Here is a 16735-nt window from a genome sequence, read left to right as displayed (position 1 = left end):
ATTACGTTATATTCTTTAATACTATATATTAAAAAAAGAATATGAGTAATTAGGTGAAATATTACATTAGTGTTATTAGTTTTACTTTATTGATATTGTTTCATATTGTCTTGATATTATTTATTTTTACCAATGAGATATAAAGTCCAAAAATTTTATAAATCCACATGATATTCTTTCAGAAAATAAATTCTTTTACACTCTCTTTTAGAAAATGTATACTCTCTCATACTTTCTCTTTTACTTATAAAGATTCATAATCCACTTACCATCAAGAATATTCATTAGATGTTATCAAGTAACTAAGATATTACCACTTGATAAAAATATAATATATTTTAAAATTATCCATTACTGAAACTAATCTTATATCATAACTTATTTTGTTCAGAAAAATCCAAAGTAGAGTTTAATAATTAAATATATTTACTTCTTTACTATAAATTTTAGTTGCAGTATAATTTCTACATTTAAATATTTACTAATTATTATTATGTTAACTTCATAAAATAAATATTTATTTTCTACATTACATAAATTAAAATAGTAAATGTTATTCACAGCTTAAAATCTTCGCAGAACTTACAATGTGGCTATGGGGAACCAAACGAATATAAAAACTGAAAACAAATACATCCTAGTAATAAGATCTTACAACATTTTTAATTTAAGAGTTTTAAATTTAAATAAAAATTGCATAAAAAAAATCCTGAATGTGACATCGGAGTAAGTATTATTACTAATCCTGAATGTGTTTAGCTTCTAAGTATTTAGTAAAAAGTCATCAACTACACGGTATAGAAATCTTAAGAGAAAATTAACATATAACTATATATAACTATGAATAACTCTAAGCTCATTCTAAATCAGAAGTGATATTGTAAATGTTCAATCCTTGTAAGATATATTGTTGTATTGTATAGTAAAATTCAAACACAGCCTTTGATATATATGATTGAGTTTCTTGCAAAGCACTCCGGGTATTTGCTCTATTAAACTAATCAAGAATTGACTCACTCAGTTTGTCTTTCTCCCCGCATCAACAGTGCATTGTAACATATGGATTCTGTGAAAAGCCATTACAATTCATCACTATTAAGAACTGTGTCTGGTTGTGTATTCTCATGGATCATACCTCGCTCTCTTCTTGTTCGTTGACCAACATAAACGACTTAACTGATGATGTGTTGAGAGAAATATTGATTCTAATGCCATTTAGATCCATTGCCAAATCCAAGTGTGTGTGCAAACGTTGGTTCAGAATGATCTCAAATCCTTCTTTCCCAGCAGAATTTGTGTCACGCCAGCACTCTCTCTTCAACACCCACTTCACCTTTATTTCATCCCACCAACTCATGCTCGGTTTCTTCCCCAAAGATTTCATCTTTAACTTCAAAACCCACAGGGCTCCATTATCGCCAGAAACCCTCATGAAGGGAAGCTTGTGTGGCTACTCAAATGGCTTGTTTCTGTGCTGCAGTAACAGATACACAACTGGTCGTGGATTTTTTGTGTACGATCCACTCACCAAGCAATGCAACCATATACCTTCTTTTCTTGATGAAAACGAGGAAAAACAGTTATACGCTGTTGGGTTTCTTTCTCGTACGGGTTACCCCAAAAAAGGAGGAAAAGGTAGTTCTTCCAGTCGCAGCTTCAGGGTGGTGATTGTGAAAACCTTTTTAAGAAAAAAGCGTGTTTTTGAAATGGAGATTTTTTCCTCCGAGACAGGAAAATGGAGACACACAAATGCGTTTTGCGCGGAGGGTTTTGCTTTTGCTCCTCATTGGATGCTCAGTTTGGCGTATGGAGGGTACCTGTATTTCATGGGGAGTACAAATATTTTTGTGTTTGATCCTATTTTTCCGTTTTCTCGTACTATTGATTACCCTGAAGATGCTGATGCCATGAATATAGTGAGCTTTGGATACCTTGGATGCGGTGGAGGGAATCTTAGGATCGGTGATATTAGCAATAATGATTTGAGAGTGTGGGATCTAATGTACTACCCTCTGGTATGGCGTCTGGTGCACAGGACCAATCTGATTGAACATCTTCCCACCAGATTTTGCAGTAATTGTTATAAGCATGTAGCAGGTTTTCATCCCTATGATGGAGACATTGTGTATTTGTACTCCTATGTTGATGGGGTTTTTCTTGCCAACCTACGTACAAACAAATTTGTTCCAATCCCTGGTTATGAAAAATCAGATATTAGCCCCTTTCAATTTGAGCTCAATCCTATTCCATATGAAAAAAATCATTCAAGTACTAGTGATTAGTGATTGAAAGCTCCCACCTCAAAGTTGGTTTAGTTATTTCAACCAGTTTTGGTGTTTTGAACACATTATTCTACTTTCTTGTTGATTGTTGATAGGAAACTCATGTTACTGTTCTGTTCTGCTCCTGCAAGGAAAATACAACATTTGTTCCTACCATTGTCATTCAAATGCTTTCATCTTGTATGAATTGTGAACTATTCAAACTGAGATATCAAGTTTGGTTTTTGTCAAAATGTTTAAAGCTGCAAATAAAATGCTGTAGATTGAAAACTCAGCACAAAACGAATCACTGGAAAGTTGGTAACTATAAGTACATGGTTTCTGAAGCTGTTTCCTTCTGCCATTAAGTGCCAAATCACATGACTCTGTAAAAGGAATTTAGGAAGCTCGATAAGTTGTTTAACTAAGTTTCAATAGTAAAAAGAACAATGGTGGATGAGTTCATTCTCTTAATTGCCATAGTTGGATTGGCCCAAGTTTCTTGGTGAAGAACTAGTTATGCATGTCACCCTCTAAACTCAGGTAAATTCTATTCATTTTTTAAATAAATGAAGATTTTAAAAAGAGTTATTAATTTCAGATACATTTACGTTTAATATGTAACGGAGACTAAAAACTAAGCTATTGAGTTGTATAAAATCAAAAGCATCTAAAATTAATAATTTTAATTAATTCATTTTTTACTGCCATTACAGTTAAAAAATATTTTGACAAACAACTTAAAAGAATAATGATAAAAATGGACAAATAAATGCATTAATCTCACACGTAAATTGAAAAATTCTCCTTACCATTCCTCAAAAATCCTGGAAAACTTTCATAAAAGAAACAAGACATTTCAGACAAGTTGGTTTGAAAAAATGAAACATGATAAGATCTTAGGTTATGTCCCTTATCTGACAATTACACCGTCTATGGCCGAGCCACCGAAAAAAAAAAAGGTTGGAGAAAAGATGAACTGATTCAACACCGAAATAGTAAAAGAATGTTAAAACAAGCTATTTGTAAGTATTGTTACTACTGCCTGCAAAATTACCATCTTATGATTCTTTCAATAAACAAACCATCAGGGGTTGCAAATTAACAAAACATAAATGGGAGAAGAAAAAACAAATACACTACAAGAACAAAACCAAAGATTCCAGAAAGTAAGAACTATATCAAGATAAGAAAAAGCTTTCGTTCATTCTGCCATGTTGTCTTCTCCATCTTCATCTTCACTCAGATCAAGATCAGCCAATAATTCATCCAATGGAACAGAAGGTAGCTCATCGCCATCAGTCACGGATGCCATTTCTGATGGCTGGTACTCCTTGTTTCGATACAATGATATGTTGAACCTCATATCAGGGTTTTCTTCCAAATCTTTCAAGAATTGTTCATATTCTGAGACCATTTTATCTTGATCAAGTCTCCTATTATCATCAACCTCCATTTCAAGTGATTTAAGCTTCCATGATCGAGGCTTCCCACGTTTCTTTTGGCGCTTCTCTTCATAACTCTTCTTTACTAAAATTGCTTCAGGAATGTGCCCTTTGTACTTGTCCAACTCCATGTCATTACTATTAGCCCCATAAAGATCATAACCAAGAGCATAATCCCCAGGATTCAAAAGATGACCCAGATGAGTCTTGATGTTAAATATTGTGTCGTTCTTGCCAAAATCTGACACACGAGCAACTTGAGCATCTGCTAAACAATATTTTGTGCCACCAATAGTAACCTCCGGTGAAACAACCTCAACATCCAGCACTATATATTCCACTAACTGTCTGCTAGTAAGCAATGACTTGAAGGATGTTCTCCAATATTGATCAGCATCTAAGAAACAGTGCCTCAGGGTAAATGGATCAAGCAGAGCAATGCTGTTGGTAACCTTGGTGCAAATCACAATAGGACCAATATTTCCCAAACTAACAGCAACTTTTGGAGGCAGACAGATTAAATCCTCACGGCAAATGGAGCTGATTTCAACAGAAAATGTATACTTGTAGTTGTAGTTATTGCTCTTTGGATCATGGGAAACTAGCTGCTTATCACTGCGGCTTCTTACAGGAGCAACTTTCCCAACAAACTCCACAAATTTAACTGCATGACTTCGATTGGAGAAGAAGAAATCAATACCTTGTTCCATCTGTTTGATTCTTATGGCACTGGCAGCAGCACCATGCTTCAGAATTAGCTGCTCTAGATAAAAGAAAGTACGCCTATGAGAAACATGTTGTCTAAGTTGCACAGCAGCAACCCACTGATCAGGATTGGCCTGAACCCTAGAACAGGATTCACACATATGCTCTTGTTGAACATACTCCACGGTATAAGACTGTTCAAGAATTGCTCCATTGATAACCTCTTTCTGAACCTTGACCTTCACCTTTATCCTCCTGGAATGGGGTTCAGTCCAAATAAACTCGGCATGTACCAACCTCACTTTACTAGAATTAAAATTTTTCTGCAATTTCTTCAAGCAAAATGTCAGAAGCTCCTTTGATTCTAGCTGTAGCTTGACCCAACTTCTAGGTGGCTGCAAGTAACTCTCACACTCAGGGCAATGCACCAGCACCAGCCGCTTCAGTAACCCTTCGGTAATGTCAACTTCCGAGCTCAAACACTTAACACACATATTAGCAGCATTTGGCTGCATTGGAATTCCACACTTGCAACACAAAACACTGCCAATTGTTTGATGAACCTTGAACATACCAGATCCATCTGCCATGCCTGATGAACTAAACATACTGATGAATTGAAGATATTGTTCCCCTGTTCAAACAAGGATGTGTAAGCAAAAGGATTTTCAATTGTAAAATTACTAATAAACAAAAAAGAAAAGGAGTTATTTGTAAACAACATGTAAGAATCGAAAACTCATTATAGAAATGATTAAAAAAAATTCAGCGGAATAAAACATAAGAAAAAATTAGATTTCAACAACGCACGTACAAGGATCGAAAACAAAGAACCTGAAAGGTAAAACATATCATTTGAAGGAAAACAAATTCCACCCATAATCATAAAGTCAATGATAAATTCAAAAAGAAGAAATCTTAACAGAAAATTGGCATTGAGAAGTTAAGAACATGAAACTCGAAAAAGCGGAAGACAAGGGCTTCACGCAAATTACCATTAAATCACAAAAATATGATAAAAAAATGAATTGAAAAACTTACTTTGTAACAAAGGGTTGTGGAGAGATAGATCAGTAGTCTCTGCTGAAACTCAAGGTGAGGGTGGACACAGCGGCGTAGTAACACCCTATATGAGAGGAACCATAAACTCAAACACCAAAATAATACAAAACAAAACAAAGTTGATTACAAATTCTAAGTCGGTGTCGAAACATAGTCTTCTAGTTTTGTGCTAAAGTACATGGGCTTGAAGCCCAACTACTCTTAGGCCCAACTACTCTTAAGCCCAGCACTTTTATCTTGTCTTTCAGACCAACACTGAAATAAACCTCCTCCAAACTTAAATGAGATATCCTAAGTTTAACATATGATTTATTTAAAAAATATCAATTTAATAGGAGTTTTACCAACCATCAAATTTATTTTAAAGATATTTATTTATTATATGAATCTTAATTTTATAAAAGAAGTTTATCTCACGCAATACGCATAATAAAATACAAGTATCTTTGTTAAAACAACATTTCAATGAAGTACAATAACAATAGAGAAAAATGCGACTTTCGAAATAATATTTTTGTGATTATTGTTTTCTATATAAAACATAATAAGGGATTGAGTGAAAAAATACAAGTTACAGTACTTAATATCCTACATTAGTTTAAAAAATCTTCAACGTGACACCATTAAAGTTTCAAAATAATCTAGATGTTATGAAAAGTTCTTATTTAAAACATTTCAATATCACATTATGAGAAGATAATATTAAAAGTAAGACTCGAGTCTTTATAAGAACATAGTTTTAAGAATAAAAAAAATAATTTTTGAATATTATGTATAGTTTGGATTATGAACTTTAAATTATTATTTAATTGTAATAATTATATTATTTATTTAGAATTTGAAGTGTCAATAAAAAAGTTATAGATGTGACTCTAATAATATATTATCATTGTACATGTCATTGCAATGTTGGAACAATGTCACAAAGAATTAGGTAGGTAGGTGTGGATAAAATAATATAGCTCTATTGTTATTATTAATAGTTCAGTTTTTTTTTTCGATATATTATGATGCATTTAATTATAATTTTGATGCATTTAGTTATAATTTGATGCAGTTAAGTTTTTTTCTTCTTTTTTTTTTGGTGAAACCCCTAAAATTAGGATGTGAGGCATACAACTATGTATGAATTATGGACTTAGTTTTAAAGTACCAGTACCTTTTTTTTTTCTAACTTCACTAAAATAATTATAATAGATTATAAGTTTCATGGATTATGCATAATAATTAAAAATATATCTCAACCGAAAAATGTATTTAAATTTTAGTGAAGATATTCTTAACTCAATCTTAATCAAATCAATTTTATAAAATATTTTTAACTCAAACAAGAAAATCCATTAGAAATAGTGTTTTAACATCACTAATTAACTTCATTTTCAGAATAATCAGATTCGAAGAAAATTGATTAGCAAAATCATGATTATGATTGTGAGGAATTGCTAGCAACAACTAATCAACCAAAATGATCATTGTCCCATAAAATTTTGAAAAAAATGCCGAATCCACAGAGAATAAATTAACAAATATATTTTCTTAAATAATATAAAAAATGAAATATCATACCGAAAGACTTTTTAATTATTTTTTTTACGAAATCTATGTATCAAATATGAAAATATATTCGCAAGTGATATGTGTGAAATATATAAAAAAATTTATTTATAGTTAATGACATATTAAGGTTTATTTAAAAATAAAGACTAATTATAAAAGTTTTTACCGTATTTATTTCAGATATTTTCGATATGCTCTTATTGAGAAAAAACAGAAAAAGATTCATTAACTCATATTAAACGTATGAATTTTAGTTTAGTTTCAGTAATATTTTTCTTTTATTTTCATCACTCAAAATATTTTAAGTTACTTTTAATTTTTAATTTTTATTTTAAGATAGATTAGTAATATTTATTAAGTGATTTAAAATAATAATTTATTTATTTAATAAACTTAAATATTTTAAAATAATATAAACGACATTTTTTAACAATCTACTATTATGATTGTTATAATTATATAAGATTTGTTTATAAATCAAATTAAAATAAAGAGAACTACAAACATACAACTTTTTTTTTCATACTCCTGTTTTCAAATCATGTACCAACATAGTCTGTACCAAATGAACTCAAAATATGCTTTGACATTTTGATATTATATTGTAATCAAAGTTATCACAAGAATATTTTAAAAATATATTAACCTCATCAATTATAATAAACCTTAAATTTTAAGGAGGTAGAAAGAAAATAAAATAGAAAATAATTATACTCCAAAACCGATTTATATGGTGGATTTATAATACATTATGGCACTCTTGCTAACATTTGTTTTGTGCTTCTTAAAAAACACGATGATGTAATTTTGCATAAAAAAATACAACTTTGGTAATAAATAAATTATAATACAATAATTAATATGCGAAATTATCTAGGATTAATATATATATATATATATATATATATATATAATCTTTAATATGATTATCAATAAAAATAATTAATACTGCATAAACCATAAACCAACAAATAACAAATCTATTTCCATAAATAATATAAAAGAGAATGAGACATCGTATAGTTTTAAAGTTTAGAGAATATGATTGAGTATCGAATACGAATGTTAAAATTTACAAATACCTATACTGTATTTACAAGCTCCATAAACCATGAATATCCAAAATAATCATATATATTTAAACATTACTCAAATATTATCACAAATATCTAAGTTCTTAGTGGTCAGTTATCATTTTTTTTAATGTATGCTTTGAAGCAAAGACTAATTATCTTTTGCTGCAATATTGTTTTGTTCTCTCTTTGGACAAAACTGCAATACTTTTCTTTATATTATCATTATCTATTTATTATAATAACAAAAATAAAAATAAATCTAGATGTTATTTGTTGGTTTATGTTATGGTTTATGGAAATAGCCTTCTTTTTATTTGCTAGCTTTTGCATATTTATGCAAAACCATATTTAAACAAAGTTACTGCATAATGCATCAAAGCCAAACTTTGCAATTGGAGCTCACAAAACCATATTTGATTGAGGAATCGCAAATAAGAAGCTTAACTTTTACATACATTTTGTTAAACAAGTATAATATCTTGAAACAACAAATCCCAATTAGATATCACCGATATTATTTAACACAAATATTCCTAATTGTCCTTTTGGACAAAATACTCTCGGATACAATTCTAAATCTGAATTCAAGTTATCCAATATTCAATAATGTTAGTTTAACTGTCATTAAACCTGTGTAAACATTTCCAATGCCAATCCTAATGCAGGACCAAACTCAAAAAAGTCAAAATACACTACAAAAGCAAGATCCTGATATGATAATTATTGTCCTTCTAGTTCATTAGACTTACTTAGACTTACGATATTTTTCCTCAACTTGTTTGGCCTGTATCAAGGCAGTGTCAGCTTCCTTCTTGACGTCAGGGACTTGATAACTCTGAGCCAAATAGATCCCAAACACAGTCCCTGTGAAGAAAGTGAAGCAACCCCTGATTATACCCATCAATGTTGCTTTAGTGATTGTTCGCGATGAAATATCTTTTACAAGTATCTTCTTGCAAGAATCACTGCCAGAAAAAAAAAAAAAAAAAACAAATCAGAATCAGGTCAAAATCATTTCTCAAAGTCATTTGTTTACGTAGTTTCGTTCCATCTTCAAACAGAGTGATCACTATTAGGTTACACTCCATTTTCTTAAGATACACTCCTTTTATATAAAAACAATACAAAATTATTCAACAAATTCAAAGAAACTCAATAAAGCTAGCTCAATTTCATCCTCGCATTGAATATCCCAAATTTGTTATTAGATTTGACTTCTCTAATTGTACCAGTTCAAAACTACTCGCGCAGAATATCACAGTTCAGCATGAGGAAGAGTATTTTGACAACCCTAATTTACTCTATTCTCAAAATAATTAGATTCAACGAAAACTGGAAACACAAAAGTATGATTACTATGAATTGGCAGCTACTGCAAACCAATTAATCAATCGCACAAACAAATTAACAATTTCTCTTACACAGCTAACAGAAAGAAGAATGAATATGTCATACCGTGTGGTGAAAAAATTGTCGATCTGAATCTGATTTTGCGAGAAATCAAAAGAAATTTTGGATAATGATTCTGTATTGGAGAAGCAAATGACTCCGAAGCACAGAAGAGAAGATAGTGGTTAAGTTCCCTATTTGAGAATTGAGGTTCTCTTCATTCAGCACCACCCTTTACAACAAAGTTTTAGAACTACGTTACTTATAAGCAAACAATGGACCACTAGAAAGTAGCCACCTTTTTGTCTGTCATATAGAATATCACCAACACAACAATGTTAAAATCATTTTTATCAGCGGAATAACTACTTTTGTTTTGGATGTATAAGTTAAGAAGATATTAATTATTACATTACAATATTTTAAAAATATAATACAATATAATAAAATATTAACTATAAATATTTTAGAAATATTTCATAATATTTTAAGATATAATAAAATATGATAATGTTATTATATTATAAAATATTATTTGTAAATAATTTAGTGATAATTTATATTATTTTAAAAATATGTATAATGGAAAATTCGTCAAAATATTTTAAATGATAAATAAATTATTCAAAATTTTAGAAAACTACAGAACTATATATATGGAATAGTTGCGCTGATTCGTTACTGTTTTTAAGGAATAAAATAAAAATGTAAAACTATTAATTAAGTTATAAATTTTCTTTTATAATAATATTAATTAATTATTTTAAATGATAGAACAAATTGATTAGTCAAATTTAGTCTACTGGACTTTGTGCGCATGTCTCTTTCCCTCTTCTTGGAATTAGGATGTGGTCGTCGGCCTTTGTCTTTTCACGTACAGACGGGATATAGCCGTTACCCATTACACTTTTATAAAACTTGAATAATTGATTTCTTAAACGTATGAATTTTAGTTTAGTTTCGGTACAATGTTTTTCTTTTATTTTTCTATCACTCAGAATATTTTAAATTACTTTTAATTTTTAATATTTATTTTAAGATAGAATAATAATATTTCTTCTACATTAGACGGAAAGAAGTAATTTAAAAAAAAAACAGTTTATTTATTTAATAAACTTAAATATTTTTTCAATAATATAAACGACATTTTTTAACAATTTATTATTATGATTGTTATAATTGATTTATTAAGTCACAGACATTATTATAAATATATAAGATTTGTTTATAAATTAAACTAAAATAAAGAAAACTAAAACATACGACTTCATATACTTTCATACTCATTTAAAACCGAATACAAAATTAATACTTTATTTTTATTTTTTACTTGAGAACCTAGTTGATTCCTGTTTTCAAATCATGTACCAACACAGTCATGAATTCAAAATATGCTTTGACATTTTGATATTATATTTGTGATCAAAATTATCATAACAATATTTTAAAAATATATTAAACAACTAAAATAAATCTTAAATTTTAGGTATAGGAGAGGAGAAAGAAAATAAAATTGAAAATAATTATACTCCAGAACAGATTTATATGATGGATTTATCATACATTATGCAGTCTTGGTAACCTTAATTTTGTACATATAAAAAATCATCGATGCTTAACATATAAATTTTATCATAAAAGATACAACTTCGGTAATAAATAAAATATAATATAATAATTAATATACAAAATTGCGTAGGATTTATATATATATATATATATATATATATATATATATATATATATATATATATATATATATATATATACTAATTAATACAATATAATATTGAATATAACCATCATGCAATAAGCAAGAACTAAAGTTTATTAAAAAATAAAGTCGAAATATTTAAAACTGAAATATTAAAAAATACAAACCGAAGATCTAACTCCAATGTGGAGGGTAATGATTGTAATTACAATATATTTAGACATATTTGATTACACAAATGTAATCACAAGTATTTTGTTAGTTGTTTAGGATCATTGTTTTTATTTTATTATTTTCTATTTATATTTTGAATAATTGTAAGTAATTTTCATGAGTAATATATTTAAATTTTAAAAAATCAATTATTATATCATAATATTATTATGAAGATATTATATAATAAATTATTATATACGGTAATAAATTATTATATCATAAAATTTTAATTATATATTTAAATATATTTTATAATATAAGAACATAATAAAATATGATAATAAACTATTATATACTAAGAATATCTGTAAATATATGGAGAGTTCTATAATATTGTGGATAAAAAAAATTTAAATTATACATAAATATTTCATAATTTAAAAAAAACTATAGAAATATGTATGAAACAATTGTGCTAGTTTGATATTTTTTTAAACAATAAAAAAACGTAAAAGATAAATTATAATTTTTTATAGTAATATCAATTAATTATTTTATTTGATGGACAATGAGAAAATTAGATTACTCATGTTTAAATTAAAGATGATAATTACACATTTAGTTTATAAATATTAATATTATTTTTATTCTTATTCTTATTCTTATAAATTTTGAATAATTAATTTTAGTTTATATAAAACGTATGAATTTCAGTTCAGTTTTGGTAAAATATTTGTTTTTCTATTCTCATCACTCAAAATATTTTAAATTACCGTTTTAGTTTCTAATATTTATTAATAATATTTCTTTTACAAAAGTAATTTAAACGTTTATTTTACTTATTTATTTTGAGACACATATATGGTACGTATATCATATGTAACGTATACATTTATAAATTTATTTTAAATATAATAAGATACAACATGAAATATGTGTTTATTGAAAAATATACAATAATTCTTAAAATAATCATGAATATATGATTGTTATTATATAAATCAAAATTTTATATATATATATATTAAAGTTGTTAACATAAAAAAATTATAAATTATTATCATTATAAGAGTACAGATTTATAGACTAGAGTCTTCATTGATAAATATTACTAAAGTATTATCAAGTATCAGATACAAATACATATAAGACACATATACATGTAAGACAGATATATATGATCTAAATCGAAATATCAGTACATTATAGATATTTATTAATAATTTAAGTATAAGTGAAGAGAGAAATAAAATAAAACAAAAAATAATTATATTCCAAAACAGATTTATAGGGATTTATCGTATACTGGACGACTGTTGCTTACCTTCGTTTCGTGCATCTCAAAAACCAGTTGTAACTATGGAACCACACACAATGCATGTGTCCATGCAAATTTTGTCATCAAAATATACAACTTTCAGTGTTTTATTAAAGTTATTAGTGCAAAACAACTTGATTTGGTTAATTTTGTTTTAAAATCATGTTCAGAATCATCTTCTTCATTGATGACTTCACCAAATTACCATATGATCATACCTTAAAAAAAGAAAAAAAAATATTGATGAAATAGAAAATAAAATTATTAATCATGATATAACATTAGCTAATTATACAAAAAAGATAAGATAAAATATATATACTAAGAATAACTTGTAAAAAAATTAGAAATATATATAAAAGTCTAAAAATTGAAAGTTAGTTCATGTTTTACCAAAAAAAGCAGCACGCGTGGTGTCTGAAGACCCATGTACAGTCCCTTTTTCCCTCTAATTTCATCTCTTCTCATTCCTCCGCAATCCCCAATATACCATAACATTGTACAATCAAAGCCTTCAAAGTAAGTTCCTCATTCTTTTTTTCATGAATCGTAAAAGTAGTTATATTCCAATTTTCCTTTTCAATCATGGAAATCGAAGGGGGAGGAGTTGCTAGAAATAAATGGACAACCCTGCATATCATCATGTCTTTCTCTATCTAGATCTGGGAATGAAATTGTTGAAAAACATGATTATTATAGTTGTGGATTGACATGGTTTATGAGAAAATGTGGAATTCAAACCTTAGAAACTGTTGTTTTCAAAGCATTATCTTCCTTTGGATTGAACAAACTTTCTAACATCGCTGTGATTATCTGCATTGTATGAAATTGAACATTAAACTTACTCTTATTTCAGGAAACTGCCAGATAGATTTTTTATTTCTGGCGGTCTCTATGTAATTTCTTCAAAATGTTTGACTCTGGTTACAAGTCACAGTATATTGGAGGCCAGAAGGAGAAGTTCGTAAGGTATACAATACAGAAGCGTTTGTGTTTGAATGTTGTTCCATGCATTTCGTTGTTATATTAATTGCATTTTGATTAATGATCATTGTGTACTATGCACCCAAAGAGTAAATTGTTAACGTGAGTGTCTCTGAATCTGACGTACAGTGGATGATGTAGGTTGGATGATCTGGATTCGAATTTGTCTTATCAATCAAGCTCAAGTGGGATGAAAAAATTAAGATTCAATTTAGATTCTCTGCCACTTCCTGGTCGAGGAAGAAAAAGGGCATCGAAATCGTTTAGGCTAGGAGTGAAGAAGGGTTCGGATGGACTAAAAACATTTGGAAGATCGCTGAAGAGTGGGGTGACAACATGGGCAGTGTTCCCTGAAGACCTTAAAGTTTCAGAGAAAAAAGTGTTCGACCCTCAAGACAAGAACCTTCTGTATTGGAACAAGTTTTTTGAGATTCTATGCATTTTTTCTGTGGCTTGTGATCCCTTCTTCTTCTATCTTCCTTATTTCAACCACAAATCATTTTGCCTCGCCATAGATAATGAGCTAGCAAGTTTTGCTGTCACATTGAGAACAATATGCGACGCCATTTATCTCATCCGCATAAGCTTTCAGTTCAACACTGCTTACATTGCACCATCATCTCGGGTATTTGGACGAGGTGAACTTGTCATAGATCCTACAAAGATTGCCAAGAGATACTTACGACGTTACTTCCTCATTGACTTCTTTTCTGTGCTCCCTATACCACAGGTTGGAGACACTTGCATATATATATATATATATATATATATATATATATATATATAAGAACTATGAACAGTTATATTTCCAAATTTTTTGTGCAAGAGGTTCATTTGTTGAATGCATGTTTGGTGCAGATTGTAGTGTGGAAATATCTTTACAGATCAGGGCGTGTAGAGGTTCTGGAAACAAAAACGTTACTGCTGAGAATTGTGATTCTGCAATATTTTCCGAGATTTATACGTTTTCTACCTTTAGCTTCTGAAGTTAAAAAGACAGCTGGTGTTTTTTCTGAGAACGCACTACTCGGGGCCATGTACTATTTGATCTGGTATATGCTTGCTAGTCACGTAAGTTCATGTTTGAAGAGAAGAGAATTTATTAATTTATGAAGTCATAAATAACAAGTTCATTCTTCTGAAAATTCTCCAATGTCACAGATAACTGGCTCTTGCTGGTACTTACTATCCATTGAACGTAATGACACCTGTTGGAAGAATGCTTGTAGAGCAGTTGAAGGGTGCAATACACATTTCTTGTACTGTGCGAATTCCAACAAGCATATGCCAGGGTATGATAGTTGGAGAAACGTTAGCGAAACTGTTCTGAAAAGTCAGTGCTATGTGGAGGATGGTTCCTCAGAATTTAGCTATGGAATCTTCTCTCAAGCTATAGAGTCTGATATTGTGGCTTCCATAGAAGTTTTTCCTAAGTTCTGTTACTGTTTATGGTGGGGTCTTCAAAACTTGAGGTATATTCCTTGTCGTGTTTATTTTTTAATTTATGCCTCCACCTAGCACGTGTGCATTTAAATAACATGAAATTGCTATAGTTTCCAAAATTTTCCAAGCCTAAAGCCACCTCCTGTTTTTGCGTTCCACAGTACACTTGGTCAGGGGCTTCTAACCAGTACATACCCTGCAGAGGTTATGTTTTCCATAGTAATAGCTATTATGGGGCTTATCCTTTTTGCTCTTCTGATTGGAAACATGCAGGTAAACATTTATATATATATATATCAATGAAGAATATCGAATGTCTTAATTAATAAAAGACTTTAAGAGTCGGTTACTACCACGGTTCTAACCTTTGTGCTATCATGCAACTGGACAGACCTACCTTCAATCTATGTCAGTTCGTCTTGAGGAAATGAGGATCAAAAGACGTGACTCTGAGCAATGGATGCATCATCGTTTGCTTCCCCCAGAACTAAGGGAAAGAGTGAGACGCTATGATCAATACAAGTGGCTGAACACCCGTGGTGTAGATGAAGAGAGCATAGTTCAGAGTCTTCCAAAAGATCTCAGGAGAGATATAAAACGGCATCTTTGTTTGAATTTAGTCAGAAGGGTGAGTGAATACTTAGCAAAATAGCCTATGCTTTGAGATATAATATAACTCTTCATTTCCTCGTTCAGGTTCCTCTCTTTGCCAACATGGATGAGCGTTTGCTTGATGCTATATGTGAGAGATTGAAGCCTAGTTTATATACAGAGGGAACTTACATAGTGAGGGAAGGGGACCCAGTTAATGAGATGCACTTCATCATACGTGGGCGTCTAGAGAGTGTGACCACAGATGGTGGAAGAAGTGGGTTTTTCAACAGAGGTCTTCTGAAGGAAAATGACTTCTGTGGAGAGGAGCTACTAACGTGGGCATTGGACCCAAAATCTGGTTCTAACTTACCTTCATCAACAAGAACTGTGAAGGCTATAAATGAGGTGGAGGCATTTGCTTTGGAAGCAGAGGAGTTGAAGTTTGTCGCTTCCCAGTTTAGGCACATCCACAGCAGACAGGTTCAGCACACCTTCCGTTTCTATTCACAGCAGTGGAGAACATGGGCTGCTATCTACATTCAAGCTGCATGGAGGCGTCATTGCAGGAGGAAGATAGCAGAACAGCGCAGGAGGGAGGAAGAAGAATTATATGACTCTGATGATTATGACAACAGTGATGATTCTGCAAAAGCCTTGGTCAAGCATTCTGATGCGGCTGCTTTTCCCTCTTCTAACCTTGGACTTGCTACAACCGTCTATGCATCTCGCTTTGCTGCAAATCTTCGTGGTCATAGGCGTCGTGATTCAAGTTCCAAGGAGATACTCACACTCCAAAAGCCTCCAGAACCTGACTTCAGTGGTTTTGATGAAAAGTGATCCTCCTCCTCTTGTGGTTCAACCTGACTTGCAAGATATGCATTCATCAGTTGATATCACTAACGGTGTTAGCTTATGAGGTTCCACAAATTTTTGTTTGGGTAACCTAGAACACGAGTCTAGGTTTGTTTAATTTCTACTGATGTTTTTTTAGATATAACATCTAATTGCACGCCATTTTGCATACGTCTGCA

The 16735-nt window shown here is 30.2% G+C and overlaps 2 protein-coding genes, 1 long non-coding RNA gene and 1 pseudogene across 5 annotated transcripts; 2 read left to right on the top strand and 2 right to left on the bottom strand.

Annotated features, from left to right (window-relative positions):
* Positions 1-956: 956 nt before the first annotated feature.
* Positions 957-2409, top strand: LOC114166419 (putative F-box protein At3g23950). Its single transcript, XM_028051152.2, has one exon. It carries the CDS (start codon positions 1125-1127, stop codon positions 2280-2282), a length of 1158 nt encoding a protein of 385 aa, XP_027906953.2. The 5' UTR covers positions 957-1124; the 3' UTR covers positions 2283-2409.
* An 861-nt stretch (positions 2410-3270) lies between these two features.
* LOC114167143 (uncharacterized) lies at positions 3271-5597 on the bottom strand (annotated as a pseudogene). The gene is made up of 2 exons (XR_003600129.2): positions 5453-5597; positions 3271-5045 (listed from the first exon to the last, which is right to left on the bottom strand). The product of XR_003600129.2 is annotated as an uncharacterized LOC114167143 (transcript).
* Positions 5598-8583: 2986 nt separating this feature from the next.
* Positions 8584-9755, bottom strand: LOC114166479 (uncharacterized). The gene is made up of 2 exons (XR_003599938.2): positions 9562-9755; positions 8584-9071 (listed from the first exon to the last, which is right to left on the bottom strand). It is a non-coding gene; the product is annotated as an uncharacterized LOC114166479 (long non-coding RNA).
* Positions 9756-13084: 3329 nt separating this feature from the next.
* LOC114165743 (putative cyclic nucleotide-gated ion channel 7) lies at positions 13085-16687 on the top strand. Of its 2 annotated transcripts, XM_028050315.2 has the most exons (8): positions 13085-13202; positions 13540-13652; positions 13809-14397; positions 14526-14738; positions 14829-15139; positions 15272-15383; positions 15502-15738; positions 15807-16687. In XM_028050315.2, exons 2-8 carry the CDS (start codon positions 13594-13596, stop codon positions 16539-16541), a joined length of 2256 nt encoding a protein of 751 aa, XP_027906116.1. In that variant the 5' UTR covers positions 13085-13202; positions 13540-13593; the 3' UTR covers positions 16542-16687. The 2 variants fall into 2 exon arrangements, with proteins under 2 accessions (XP_027906116.1, XP_085524264.1); XM_085668138.1 differs by lacking the exon at positions 13085-13202 and having other exon boundaries at positions 13797-14397.
* Positions 16688-16735: the final 48 nt, after the last annotated feature.

The sequence above is a fragment of the Vigna unguiculata genome, chromosome 10 (assembly GCF_037176805.1).
Source record: "Vigna unguiculata cultivar grain cowpea cultivar isolate G323 ecotype 2 chromosome 10, ASM3717680v1, whole genome shotgun sequence".
In the NCBI taxonomy this organism is placed as follows: domain Eukaryota; kingdom Viridiplantae; phylum Streptophyta; class Magnoliopsida; order Fabales; family Fabaceae; genus Vigna; species Vigna unguiculata.
This window is presented reverse-complemented; position numbering and strand designations above follow the sequence as displayed.

Excerpts from the sequence above, each read along its gene's own strand:
- LOC114166419 (XM_028051152.2), top strand. The coding sequence starts at position 1,125 with ATGGATCATACCTCGCTCTCTTCTTGTTCGTTGACCAACATAAACGAC.
- LOC114165743 (XM_028050315.2), top strand. The coding sequence starts at position 13,594 with ATGTTTGACTCTGGTTACAAGTCACAGTATATTGGAGGCCAGAAGGAG. Across the intron at positions 14,398-14,525 it reads CTGTGCTCCCTATACCACAG|ATTGTAGTGTGGAAATATCT; the intron begins GTTGGAGACACT and ends TGTTTGGTGCAG. Across the intron at positions 14,739-14,828 it reads GGTATATGCTTGCTAGTCAC|ATAACTGGCTCTTGCTGGTA; the intron begins GTAAGTTCATGT and ends CCAATGTCACAG.